At 34.6% G+C, this 14,189-nt stretch overlaps 1 protein-coding gene across 1 annotated transcript in view; it reads right to left on the bottom strand.

The window, feature by feature from the left end:
• Positions 1-14,189, bottom strand: part of TRPM7 (transient receptor potential cation channel subfamily M member 7) — a 57,757-nt gene that overhangs the window by 33,403 nt on the left and 10,165 nt on the right. The window contains exons 3-5 of the mRNA XM_085303673.1: positions 4,183-4,262; positions 1,980-2,018; positions 1,296-1,494 (exon numbers count right to left, since the gene is read on the bottom strand). Of these exons, the coding sequence (XP_085159799.1) occupies positions 1,296-1,494; positions 1,980-2,018; positions 4,183-4,262 (318 nt within the window). The remainder of the gene's footprint in view (positions 1-1,295; positions 1,495-1,979; positions 2,019-4,182; positions 4,263-14,189) is intronic.

The following is a 14,189-nucleotide window of genomic DNA, read 5'->3' as shown; positions in this document are numbered from 1 at the left end:
AGGGAAACTTGCATGCCTCGTGAAAAGTCTTATGGAAAGACAAAGCTACTTGCTTTTCCTTCCTTATTCTTTGTGGGAAGAAAAGCTGCATTCTTTAATACAAAACTTTAAATCTAGCAGCATTTTTTAAAACTTGCTATGTTTAACAGCTCAAGATGAAGTAGTTCATCAGCTAAGAATACTTCTACATATTTGATATGAACTGTTAAAAACAGGAGGGGGGATTATGCAGAAAGCAAGCCCTACCTTGATCAAGTTCCAACTGAAAACATCGCTGTCTCAATAAAGCAGTTTTAGCAACCCTACTGGTGCTCAGCAGAAGCAAGCGCAGGCAACTTGCTATTTCTATACTTCTGGAAATGGATTCTCAGCAATTTTAAGGTATAATAAATGTATGAGTGAACACATACACTGCTATCACCAATGTGAAAGAATTCTGCTAGGCGCCCTTCTCTCCATGGGGATGATCTAGATGTTCCTTGGGAGGCTCTGTCGGCAGCATAAAGAATGCAGCTCCTTCTTCCAAGCACTTCAGCTTGGTTATAGGAGTTAAACTATCAAAACTTCCTGGCTTAAATTTGCATGAGCATTAAATAATTTCTACCAAGTCTTTCACAAAATGGTGGGGAAAAAATGTCAGAAACTTTAGGTTTCTGGCCTTTCCTTTAAGCAGGCATCTATGAATTAAGTCTAGTTTTCTAAAATTTCAGTATATCAGCATGCTTGTTCCTAACAACAACAGGGAAAGAAAGCGAGTGCACATGAGAGCAAGAGCACACGTGTGAACAGCCCCTCTCAATCTAATCAGTCTGATTAGATTTTTGAATAAATCTAGTAAAGCAGTATATTCCCCACCTGCCCATAATTTTAAATGATTTTTCCAAGTTTGAAAATCTATGAATATAAACAGATTTTATTTAACAGGTTACAAAAATGTAATAGCAATAGCAAGCACCACAGATGAGTAAGTTGTATTCTAAGTAAATCTGAAATGATACAAGACTGAATTCTTGATGCAATGTTTTGCTGAAATGATTAAAGAATGAATTCTTATCACAATTTGTAATCTACAGCAAAGCCTGTACATGAAGTCAATTAATTCTCTTGTAAGTTTGAGCAACTTCTTGTAAAAAATGAACAGAAAATTAGAAAGAATTCAAATCACAATAAAATTACTAGACTAACAGAAGACACTACTGTATCACAATATTGCTCCAGTCATTTTCATTACATGAAAGCATCCACCATCAGTATCAACATGTTCAGAGAAGAAAAAAAGTAAACGTCATACATGCCTTCGCCCTATAAGAATGAGAGCCACCTTGAAAGTTGACGACACCATAAGCATCAGTAGGAGTCTGTTCTGTATGTTTTTCCACTGACCATTCTTCTATTTCCTGATTATAGTTTTCACCCAGCTTCACATCGGAGTATTTCATAGCAAGACTTGCAGTAAAACAGGCATGTTGTCTGACCAAGCGGCCACAACAGCACCTGCACCAAAGTATATCATTTAGAATACTTTAGTGAATACTATCATTAGAAGACAAGAGAGAAAACTTATTTTACCTGTAACAGAGATAGGTTAGATTTACACATGAAAGCAAAGTTTCTAAGTATCTTATAAAACTCCTCTCTAGAAGAAGTCTTGTTGCCATAAGTATTTAAAACAAGGATAAATAGTAAAACACATAATTATGCAAAATATTCAAGCTTACTGACACAGCAAGTTAGAGGCCAGAATATGCTCTGAGTTGTAAGCACACAGAAAATCACAATTAATTCTTTGAGGCCAAGTACTTTATGTGATATTTACAAATAAGTAATCTATGTATTGCAGACAATTTTTTTTCAATCTTCTAACCTTTTACTAACTTATTTGCAATCCTGATCAAAACTTTTTAGAATCCCATTATGAAAACTTGTATTTAATGGAAAAACATTGAAAAATAATGAAAAAGAACTAAAAGAACTCTTACCTGACAAGCTGCTGACAAATTTGACATCCTGGAAGGCATCTATAAGAAATACCATTTAAATATATGAGTTAATTCCAGTTCAAATGTTAACAGTTAAATGTTAAATGTTACAGGAGGAAGAAAAAAAAAATCAAAAATCACACCACTTCTTACGTACTTGAACAAAAATTATTGAACAAAAAGATCTACAGTAACTGGAAAACATACTGAATGCATAAACAGATGAAAGCTTCACTCTTGAGGCTTTATATTGGTTTTTGGACTTTGAATCATCAATACTTGAAGCCCAAGAATGTTTTAGACTCAGTTAACTGCAGTACTCTCAAACTGTAATATTTCCATTCCTGCTAAGCTATCTACAGGTTGGCATTTTCTTTTACTCAATTTAGCTATACACTGTTGCATCTCTTCTACAAACTGATACTCCTACTATAAATCTCCAAGTTGAACTGCATGTGTGGGAAGGTTGTTATTTGATCACTGCTAAATTGCATGTGGAAAAAAAAGATGTCAAAACAATTTCTTAATTTCATCCTCTTCAGCAATTTTATTCTACTATTAATCATTTAGGTTTCTAATATTAAACTACAGCTTAAAATCTTCTCTGGCAATTACTAAAGCAATACTTTAGTATTGCTTTACTAAGCAATACTATTGGTATTACTAATACCAATACTAAAAGGTAAAGAAACATTGTCTACATATGACATTTTGGATTTCGTCTACATTTGATTCAGTTGCATGTAATTCAGGAACAATACAGGATTCTTAGAAACTGAAGGAAAAAATCTGATGGGAAAGTTGTAAATTCCCTTTTATCCTACACATGGGTTAAACTAAAAGGGCAAGTGTTGGAGATCATTTTGTTCCTTGGGAAATGCTCTGGAAATTTTAACAGCTTCCTAATTACTTCATTTGCATTTGCAAATTTTCCATGTGCTACAATCATGGCCATAAATTCTAAAAGCTTCCTCAGGTCACAGAGTTTTAAAGAACGTGATGAATAATTCACAATAACTTAAAAATTCTAAAGCATATACTTTGTTCCTTCTATTCTGCTTGAAAACAAGTTCCTAAAAGAAAAAAGAAAAAAAGGAAGAAGGAAAAAAAAAAAAAACCTACTCTGCCTGCATGGAACAAAGGTGATTGTATTCAGTTTTTTCATGGAAAAGATTGAAGTAGAACTTCTCTCAAGGTCATGAGAAAGTGTTCTTTTTCTTTTTTGTGCATTTTAAGCACATGACACTATCTGAAGGCTATAATGTCAAAAATTTAACATTTTGAGGTAAACAAAACTACCTTAAAATACAAAACTTAAATCTGTTTTCAATTTGTCTTTATTTCACATCAGTGCCAGATGTCATGACCCAGATGTCATGACTATGTACATCAAGTTCATTCATCGTTGGAACTCTTAACTTACACCTATGACATGTAGCTAGAAGTAACACCGAGTTGTTTGATTTCTAGTAGCATGTATCTAACTCAGTGCAAGATAAAAGCATCCAAGAGATTTTAAATATTCTTCATTAGTCTCTGCTGCCCCTCCAAAAACATTTTCCCCATTTTTTACTCTCATTGTTTTCTTATAGATCTTAATGATGAAAAATGATGAGGTGGAATATTTTGGTATCTGTTTTTTTTGTCTTCCCTGTAAATAAAGCTTTCTTCAGCCTTTGCTTTGTAACTATTATTAGTATCATTCCCTTCAGAATATTCCTTTTCCCTCCTCCTTTCTATGAATTTTTCATCCTTTCCTACATCACTGTCAGCTTTATTTTTACACATTACTGTTACACTCATATTGTTGTTCTTCAAACCTAAATATAGCCCATATAGCTCAATGGGACTTTCTGACTTTCCAGAAGTACTCCATATAAGAAAAACAACAATGAAGAACAGAAAACATCCACTTTAGACACACCACTGACACCACTAGAAGAACTGGTTAAAAGAAGCAAAGAGAGCAGGTAAACATCTATCAAGAGATTTCTGCAATGCCAAGGTACTTCCATAAGAAAAAAATTAAGGCAGACACACACACACACACACACACACACACACACACAGTGAGACTGCTCAGACAAAGGACTGAATTAAAGACAGTATTTTGCTACAGACTAAGAAAGCACTGGACAAACCATTCACATTGCTTTTTCAGTCTAAAAGGTAACAGGGAATTCTTGCAGCATTTCTAGCTTACCTGTGGGGGTCTTTTGAACTTGGTATAATATACACACACTCTCTCTTGGTGAAAGTATTTTCTATCCAGGATTTCTGGGACTGAAAAAATAAAGAAGTTGAACAGTATTATAAAATACAAGGTAAATCATCATTATATGCTTTGCTGTCTCCCCAAAACTAACAAAATCATATATCAGCCTATAATGGAATCTAACACTCATCACCTAAACCTTGAGATAAGGAAGACCATAAGTAACCAAATTCTTTAATAAATGCCACTTATTGTAATACTTAAATCCCTTCAAATCTAAAGTAATATTTTCAAAGTTAACTATTAAATGGCAAAAATGCCTCTTGTAATACACAAATAAAGATGTATAAAAACACAAACAGGATTTCAAAATATATTGTTTAACTGATCTGTCAAGGAAAAAAAAAAAAGTAAGATTTTTTTAAAAGTCTGTAACCCCACTATACACTCAAATAACAGGACTTTCATCTACCTCTTTAACTAAGTAAGATTTCATCTAGCACAGGTTTAATATAAAATTAAAAAAAAAAAAGGTCTTCCAATAACACTGTTGATATTTTTAAGTGGTCATAAATCACAACAACGTTTGTTCTTCAAGCTTTTCATTTCAATAAGCAAATGTAATTAGCATCACTCCAAGAGGTGTTTTACGCTTAAACCCAAAACATATTCTGAAACATGTAACTAAAGGTGCTTACTTCACCAGGTATTTGCCTATTTTAATAGCTGCACTCTATTTCGTTTGCGTTGCTTTAACCAATCACATAACATTGCTTTAGAAGATAATCTCAAGATTACTTGCTAAACAACATGCACGACGCCCAATGCCTATGCCATCTTTCAGCCATACGTCRGGAAAGGAACTCAGATGTGATTTTTACTAATTGAAAAACAGAAAGAAACTTTGGGAGGTTGATCCACACCTTGTGCAACATCAGTTTAAATCCTTATAAGATTACATCAAGATTTCCTCATTGCTAATAATATGCCCAATTTTAAACTTACATTCTACATTTAGAATTTTTTGAKAAATTTCCTATTTTTTTCTAAAGGAGAATAAAAAAAACTGATGTGTATTATTAACAGATATCTGCGGGAGTTTGCTGTAGGAACTATGAATTAAAGATTTTTAGACCTGTTATAACAGAAGATTCAGTGAAGACATCTGGTCTTTCACCCACTGCAATGTCAAGATCAATTTAAAATAACACAGAGAAGTTATTACAAGTAGGACTGTACCAGTTAGTTTTAATAAAGACCCCTTGAAAACTGGTCCTCAACTACCAGCCCTCTTTCAAAGCACTTCCCATATTCAGCAGATCTTTCCCACATTATTCCTCATAATCTCCCTCTGATATTTTTTCCTAGCAAAGTTTGCTGGTGAATCTGTCAAGTGAGTGCCCAGCTGTGGCTCTCGTTGCTGTCCTCCCGTTCAGAGGGCCACCAGACTCTTCTGGGGGGAATGCAAGAGAGTAGGTACAGACTCCCACTCCTTGAGAAAGAAGAAAGATGGGAGAAAGGCAAAACGTACAATCCACAGCAGTGCCTGGCTGGGAGGCATGGCAGAATGAGCACCCACACCATGTTTTTCATTTAAATTTATATTTTAAACACTTGTAATAGTCGTGGCCTTTGTTCACTGCCCTCCTATCTCCTATCCTTGTAAAAGGAGTTGTAAAGGAGAAAAAGGCCTTGCAAAAAGATGTAGGATATTAGATATTATAYGTGAAGATGTCACTGTGAAGCATTCTATTACGTTTCTGTTTTCTCCCCACACACACCGAACCAGAGCAGAAGTTTGAAGTGATCAATGKGTAATAGCCCAGTGAAAGGAGAGACTTCTTCCACTATCACTTTGCACACACAATCCGCGTGTCTCCTAGCAAATCTGTTCCTTACCTGCAGCCATGCTCAGAACAGTATCATCTCTTCTCTACTGTCTATCACAAGACTAGCAGCATTACACACACGCGGGGTTTTTTATTATTATATGAATATGCATATAGCAGCTAGCCTCTAAGTTTCTCACTTCAAACTTCTGGGTTTTGTTGTTGTTGTTGTTGTTGTTTTGTTTTTTGTTTTTTTTTTTTAACCTACTGTAGTAAGCTCATATGTTTGCCTTTATGTCCTATATAAAACCCTGTTCTGGAAGTTGCTTGCTGCTCAGTCAAGTGTCCCTGTTGTTCATATGGTATATATTTCTGTACTTCCTTTCTTAAAATAGACATTTTTGTATAGATCATTACTTCAGCACTGCAGTAGTTTAAGTTTGCATATACATTCTGCTGGATAAGCAGAGTTTAAGATAGAGAAGAGTAATTTAATATTTAAAATTTTAGTTAGMTGGCTAAAACTACATCTTGAAGCAAGCCATCACAGGCCTAACATGTTAGATACCAAAATCTGAAGTATCATATACCACAAGTAATCACATCTATTGCTCCATGAAACATTGCTTATTGTCAAGTGCTGATAAAGCTGGGAATAAGGAACACTAGTCTACAATATACAACACTAGTTCTCGCACTAAATGGTTCTGAAAATAAAGATTGAAAAAATATATACATTGATTGATTTTTTGGATTTTAAAGAATGCATAGTTTTAATAACTGATAAAGCATTTTTTTCTATATATTCTTCAATAGGGCAAGTGTCTTCAGTATAGCATGAGTACACCTATTCAAGTTAGATGGAATAAGTTCTATAATGTTATTAAAACATACTTGGAACTTTCTATTTGGTAAAGCTAGACTTTCTCCAGAAGCACTCTTGCACTCCGATTCATCCTAATCAGACAAGGTTTTATACAAAATTTGCTAACAACACATCCCTGCTCTCAGCTGGGCGAGGGAAAGACAGAAAAGAAAGAAAACAGTAAGGAGAGAATAATAAAAATGAGGCATCTCCCTTACATGTGTAAATATCACATAAAAAAAAGTAGAAAGAATGGATGCACAGTATTACTTTCTACATAATAACAGTTACTATTTACAGAATGTTCCTGGGATGACCAGAAGGAAGATGATGCCTAAGACATTTAAGATAAATAAGTTACTTCTTTATCAGTAAAAATTTAAAATAGGAGATCAGTCAGCAGTCACAATCAATATTCAAGTTATCAGACTTCATTTAAAACAAGAACAGCCCACTCAGTGTCTGATCGTTTCTACAGCATACACAATGTACGCACACAAATACACCTCTTACATTTTGCTTCGAGCAGTCGGGCAGCTTCTGCTGATATGATGATGAGCTGTTTTGCCAGTATATTTTAGAAGGTGTACTTCACATGACGGCAACAGCTCTGTAGTGTTGCTAAAAGTTCAGATTTTAGGAAAAAGTRTAAGTAGTAGTTTAAACAACAAATGGGAGCTTTCAGCTATTTATTTTCTTTCCTTTCAAACTTGCATCAGAAAGATGAACAAACAAAAAGCTTTCCATATTCTCCCATGCATTTCAAATCTGATTTAAGGAAATACTTTAAAACACTTCCARTAAAGAAGTCCTTTTATAACACTTTCACAAGTGCAATAATGATTGTAATTACTATTTGAAACAAAACGTATTCAAGTAGTTGCTGAACTACAAACTGAAGAGAACGTATCTCAATTGGAGCAAATTCTGAAGGCTAGAAATATTGCTGCAAGTGTCTAAATGCCAAAACAACAAAAAAAATGCTTTTTACAAGAAGTAAAAATATTACCGTAACAGTTTTCAGTATTAGTTATTTTTGCTTCAGCAATAACATCAGCACTTCAAAGCATCACTTATAGAAATAAAGTGATTTAAGTATGTCTGCTAAAGGTAAGAGGAATTCCTCATGTTACTTTTATTGAAATTTATGATAGGTATTTCTAGTCAGTCTCCTCGTAGAATGAAGCTCTTAGCACAAAAGCTAACTATAATTTGAGKTTTTATATGTAGCAGGTTACAAACAAAAAGCAGCAATGCACAGTGTGAGATCAGCTCAAAAAAAAAGAAAAAAAAATCACCCTCCCCTCCTTGATCTAACATAGCATTCATAGAAGACTCCTATTCAACATACTACATTCATAAAAAGCTTTCAGTAACTTCTGGCAGGGCTGAAATAGATGCATGCTGTATGGCAATGTCTTATCAAACTACAGTGGAATTATTTGAGTTTATCTAACAAATTTTGTCTGAATCATTTTCTACATAAAAAGTTAGCTTCCCTTTTTGGCAAGATCTCAAAGTAACTTGCATGACTTAAAAATCTGTAAATACAGGAGTTGTAAAGATACTAGTATAATTGGCAACCATGACCTTATTCCTATATGAAGATTCATTTATTCTCTCTGCTCATTTATTTGTTAATGATATTGCATGCTATTAGAGGCTTGTAAGTTATGGAATAGCTACCACAAAACTAATTTTAAACTTTTCCCCAAAATATCACTCTTGAGTCTGCAACATCGTGGATCAGCCTAGTAGTTCTGCTGACAACTTTTCTATAAAGCTGACAGTTGGATCAGGAAACTGTCCTGGATTTTTTTTTGGGGGGGGAGGGGTCCAAGCCAAGACTTTGTGGAAGGATGAGAATACAGATATCACAATTACTGACTGCGTAGATGTTTGACCCTAGTTTCAAACTCAGAAGCAATAGCAACTTCTATAATATGTTATATTTCAGCTTTCTAATCTTTGTTTGCACCATATGGATTTTCAATACACACAATAGTTTTTAAGAGAAAAGATCTCCCAATTTTATTTGTCCCTTATTAAAAACAAGTGGTCTCTATATTCTCATCTCTTTCCTCATCTACCTCCAATTTTCCAAAAAGTTGAAATTTCCATTTGGACAAAGAACAAACACRGAAAGTTTCAGCAAGTCTGAAAATAGGAAGGTACAATGGAAGCAGTCTGCAGCATAAGTATATCAGACACTACCACAAAGCCATTGGTTTTCCTGTATGTCCAGGTCACTTACAACTAACAAGCTAAATTTCAAAACATTTGGAAAAGACATTTGGTACTCAAGAATCTCCTTTAGTTTGTCTATTCAAGAAAAAAAACATGGACAAGTTACTACTTCTTATGTGCCTATACATACTGCACGCTTGTGTTACTATTCAGAAAAGGATCTCTCATCCCCGAAACCCATGCCATTAGCTAGACACGTCCTGCATCTCAGGCCTGAATCGCAGTCCCTGCCCAGCTAACCGCAGCACCCAATGGAGCACGAGGCTCCTCCGTCACAGAACGGTTGAGGTTGGAAGGGACCTCTGGAGSTCWCCTAGCCCAACCACCCCTGCTCAAGCAGGGTCACCTAGAGCATGTAGACAGGATTGCACCCAGGTGGGTTTTGAACATATCCGAGAAGGAGACTCCACAACCTCTCTGGGTCACTGTGCCAGTGCTCTGAACAGGTTACACTTCTGGCTACACCTGAGACACAGAAAGGCCAAACCAACCTTTATCTTTTTATCATGGTCATACTCAATGTCCATTAAAAAAAAAAAAAAAATCAAATAAAGCCAGATAACCAGGATGAACACAATTGCAATTTAAATTCATGAATGTGAAGTAGTTTAACATACACATAGTGCTTTCTTTTTTGTAGGAAGAGTAACATATAAATAAAATGCATGCTCATTGCAAAGAATTCCAGCAAAAGCTTCAAATCTTTAAGACAGTAAAAATTTCACTCAGTCAAAGTATCTTGGCTTGTTCTTAACACAAGTTCATTTAAAAACATTCAAAATGTGTATCCCAGGATAAGCTAAGCAACCAAGTTACTGTGTATAAGGTGGAAAGCTATCTGAAAGACAGTTATGCAAACTTTTCCCAAAATAACATCATGCTGAAAAATCCTAACAGAATACAAATCATTTGCTCAAGGAAGTATTTTTCATTAAAGAATATCTTCAGAACTGCAGTGAATTTTAAGTAAATAAACAGATGTAAGGAGGAAAAAAAAMGTAAGCAGTTTCATGCTATATACTTACCAACATTTGTTTTAAACTCTTTACTGCAGCAAACCACTTTTTTCCTTGCAATTTAAAATTACATACCTCTATAATCACTGTATTTTTTTTAAGGAGAGGAGAAGAAAATAAAGCATTTAGCTAGCCAGTATTATGTACTATATTTAAAAGACTCTTTGCTGAAAAATACCAGTAATGTCTGTCCAGAGAATACACACACACAGATACACACACAAAAGCATCTAGGAAATTTGTGGTTGAATTAACAAATACAATATCACTAAGCCTTATCAATTTTTAAATATTTTCTATATAAAGTATGGCTATGTGCAATACTATAAAGATGAATAGGCATTGTATTATCACAGTGCCAAAATCATATTTATATAAAGTGCCTTGATATATCCCTATGAAACATGTCACTATAAATGAAGAATGATACTGCCTGAATCTACACTTGCTGTTTAATTATATTAAAAATGAAAATTCTTGCAAGTGTATCTTTTTTTTTTTTTTTTTTTTTTTTTTTTTTTTTTTTTTTTTTTTTTTGTTGTTTTATTTAAACTATTTTTTCTGCAGATAAAGCTACAGGAAAGAGTTTCTCAGGTTGTTTATTTGCTTTCCCAAAATATTGACACACCTTCTGTCGAAGATCCCTGCTGTTTCAGATGCGGACAGATCCTATCCCGCACAAAAGATGTCACTGCTATGTTGAAGATCCTGGTCTGCTCAGAAAGGTTCACCTGGCTTTACTTCACTCCTAGGAAGTCAACAGCTCTAATTTTCTCCAATGGAAATATTGCTATGTGCCTGAAAATACTATGCTCAAAGGCAAAAAAAAATTATTTTTATTTTAAATAAAAAGTTCTGAGAAAACAAGGAAGGAAAAAGGGTAATCAGTGAAAGTCTTCTGTTAATCCTACTGCTCATTCTGTTAACTCTACTGCTTGGTGTATTCGGAAACAAACCTCAAGCCAGTGAGCAGAGATACGAATCTTCATATCAATGGCTCCCTTACTGCAGAAAACAAACCTTCAACAATCCTGTTCTTTATTAAACAGTTCAGGAGATTTGCTCTGAACAGTCTTCACAGCAATCTAGGTCTTTAACAGAGTAGCTATTGTTTTGTCAAATTCTTCTCTGACATAACACAGTCACCACTTAATTCACCAAATCCATTTGCAGTTTTGGATGCAAAGAATGCTTGGAACTTGTCAAAAGTGATTTTTACAACTATCTCCTGAACTCTACCAAAGTGATTCCAATGTGCTTTTTATAGAACAAGTAGTATCTGTGCGAATTTTACCAAATAACCACAATGCACAATATTCAATATACTTTATATATTATATACGCGCGCGCACACACACACACACACATATATATATATATATGAGTCTACAAATATTTTCTTAATATATAACTCAAAAGACTACAAAGACATATACAGTGAATTTAACATTCTGAAGTCTTTATTTTTAAATTTGATGCACCAGGAAAAAAAATTGCACGGACCTACTCTTTGGGGGAATATTTTTATTATAAGATATTTTATTACTATAAAATATTAACATTTTATATTTAGATTTAGACTCAACCTATTAAATCCACATTATTAGGGAAGTTATTTTTTATTTGCAATATAGGCCTTCTAATGGGAATCTGGAGCAAATCCAGTATGCTTAAGTAAAACATCAAGATTAACATCCATGTAACAGTGCATTTTTGCACAGTCATAAAATTACTCCTTGTATTCAGAAAGTACTAAGTCTTAAAATGCATATACTACCTTTGCAAGACATGAAAAAAAAATAAAATATACTTAGAAAATATTTCACAGCTCATTCCACAGCATGAGACACTTCAGGTCACATAAAAGTCACTTGTTCCTTTCAGAAGAAACATCCAAACACTGATGTGAGTGTAATGGCAGAATGGTTATTTTAAAATAGCTTTCACTGAGATAACAATAAGCACCTTCAAAGTTAAATGCCCAAGAAACAGAAGTAGTAATTAAACAGGCTTGACAAAAATGGAGAATTTATAAGACTATCTGAACAGCAAATGACATACTGTTCCTGAATAGTTTCTGAATCCTTCAGAAAAGCAAAGTATCCTATACAGAGCGTTTTTTTTTTCATAGTGCATTTTGCTTTTTATTTTTCAACTTTGATAATCAATAGAAACTGGAATTTTATTAGGAAAGAGAAAAGACAGAAGAGGGTTAACTAGTATTGCCACTGTCAATTAGGGCAAGTAAATTGATTTCAACATATATTATATGCTTATATTTGCACCTCTCCAGACTATTGAAAAAACGTTAGCCCTTCTAAAACATCTATAGATGGCCTTCTATGATCTCACACATCAAATATGTTTCATGAAGTAATTTTAAAATATATACCAAGACTTCTATCAAAAGCAACTAACTGGGAATTAGCCCACCGACTTTTCAAATGAGATGAAAAGAACTCTTTCTTCATAAAATTTACTACCTTCATTTATGATGAAATGAATAAAAAAAAGGATAGAAAGGGAGCATCTGGTAATCGCAGCAAGAAAAACATTAACAACAGTTTTTCAGTCAGCTTTTCCCACTTCACTTCATCAAAATGAGAGATTAAAACAAACAACCAACCCACCACATTGCCAAAATAGATAGAGAAGTTTTCAAGTCACCTGCCATACCGTCACTGCTTGTTTTTGCCAGAATCCCAGGTTTGAAATCCATTTTTAATGATGTCCAGCCACCAATTTAAATCAATCCCAAAACGTCCTTCCATTTTTAACACAGTCTACTTTTCTCTCCTTGTCTACAGTGATACAGTTGTATAGTCTACATCCTCTTCATCTCCCTTAACGTTGGTTATTTATCTGCAGTCAACAATCATTTCAGTCTTACTGTTGACTGCAAGTCTTGACACTCTCAAATAAGGAAGGCAGAGTTGAGTCAGCAAACCTACTCACCAACGCGCACAAGAAACGATGCCAAGCCTTTTTGGTGAGTGTGGAGGATGGTCATTCTCCCTGGTCCTTTCCCCAGCGTGCACTAAGACATGCTGCACTTTGTGGCTCACCACATTTACTGCATATGAAAGAATTAGTTTAAGTTCAGACTCTACACGTCTGGGAAGTACTGGGCATACCTCAAATAAAACACAAAGGGCATACGAGCAGACAACTCTACAAACTCCATTTTTATTTTTAGAAGGAATGAGGCTTGGGGCAAGCTGCCAGTGGCAGAACAATTCATGGTTCCTGGATCTGCTGGCTCCGTTTCCCAAGCAACTTCCAATCCCTCCCCCATCACATAAGGGGTACAAATTACAGATATGAGAAAAGGAGTTAGTGGTGGCCACCTCAGGAAATACAGCAGCAGGAGCAGGCTCCTGTCACCAGCCAAATAATTAATCTGACCCTCAATTTCCTCCCAGATTTAAAAAAGTTCAATTCTGGAATCAATTATTCATAGCCAGCATACAACCTGTAAGTTCACTTCACATAGTGTAAATAATATATTTGAGCTTTATAGGTCTGCAGATTTAAATAAGGTCCTACCTTTCTCATTCATGAGGTACATGAGCATCCGATTAATACATTATGCTGAAACATATTAGAACTACAAAAAAAAAAAAAAGAAAAAAAAAGAACAAACTGGAAGGGTGTATGCTGTTGATCTTGCTCTACCACTTCTTAACCTGCTCCATTTAGAGATCTGATTTATTTTTCATGTCATATGAAGAAAGGGACTTCTCTGTCATTACAGTGAGGATTTTGGTGCCTGCTGACCTAAGTAGGCTATTATTAACTCACTAGAGTAATGGAAACTTACTATCACTACAGGATGCTTGACATAGCTAGCCCAGGACAATCCTTTGAATAGCCAAAAAAATAGAAAGGCTTATGCTCACCTTTAAGTTATCACAAATCGGTAATATTTAGGTAAATGGCATGGATGAGAGGAGAAGAACAAGAGAACACACTAGTGTGACTGTAAAATAGGTGACAGCATCTGACCACAGTTAAGGACAACAACATTTCAAACAACTT

Source organism: Rhea americana, unplaced genomic scaffold (assembly GCF_003343005.1).
Source record: "Rhea americana isolate MKP2758 unplaced genomic scaffold, rheAme1 scaffold_2, whole genome shotgun sequence".
In the NCBI taxonomy this organism is placed as follows: domain Eukaryota; kingdom Metazoa; phylum Chordata; class Aves; order Rheiformes; family Rheidae; genus Rhea; species Rhea americana.
This window is presented reverse-complemented; position numbering and strand designations above follow the sequence as displayed.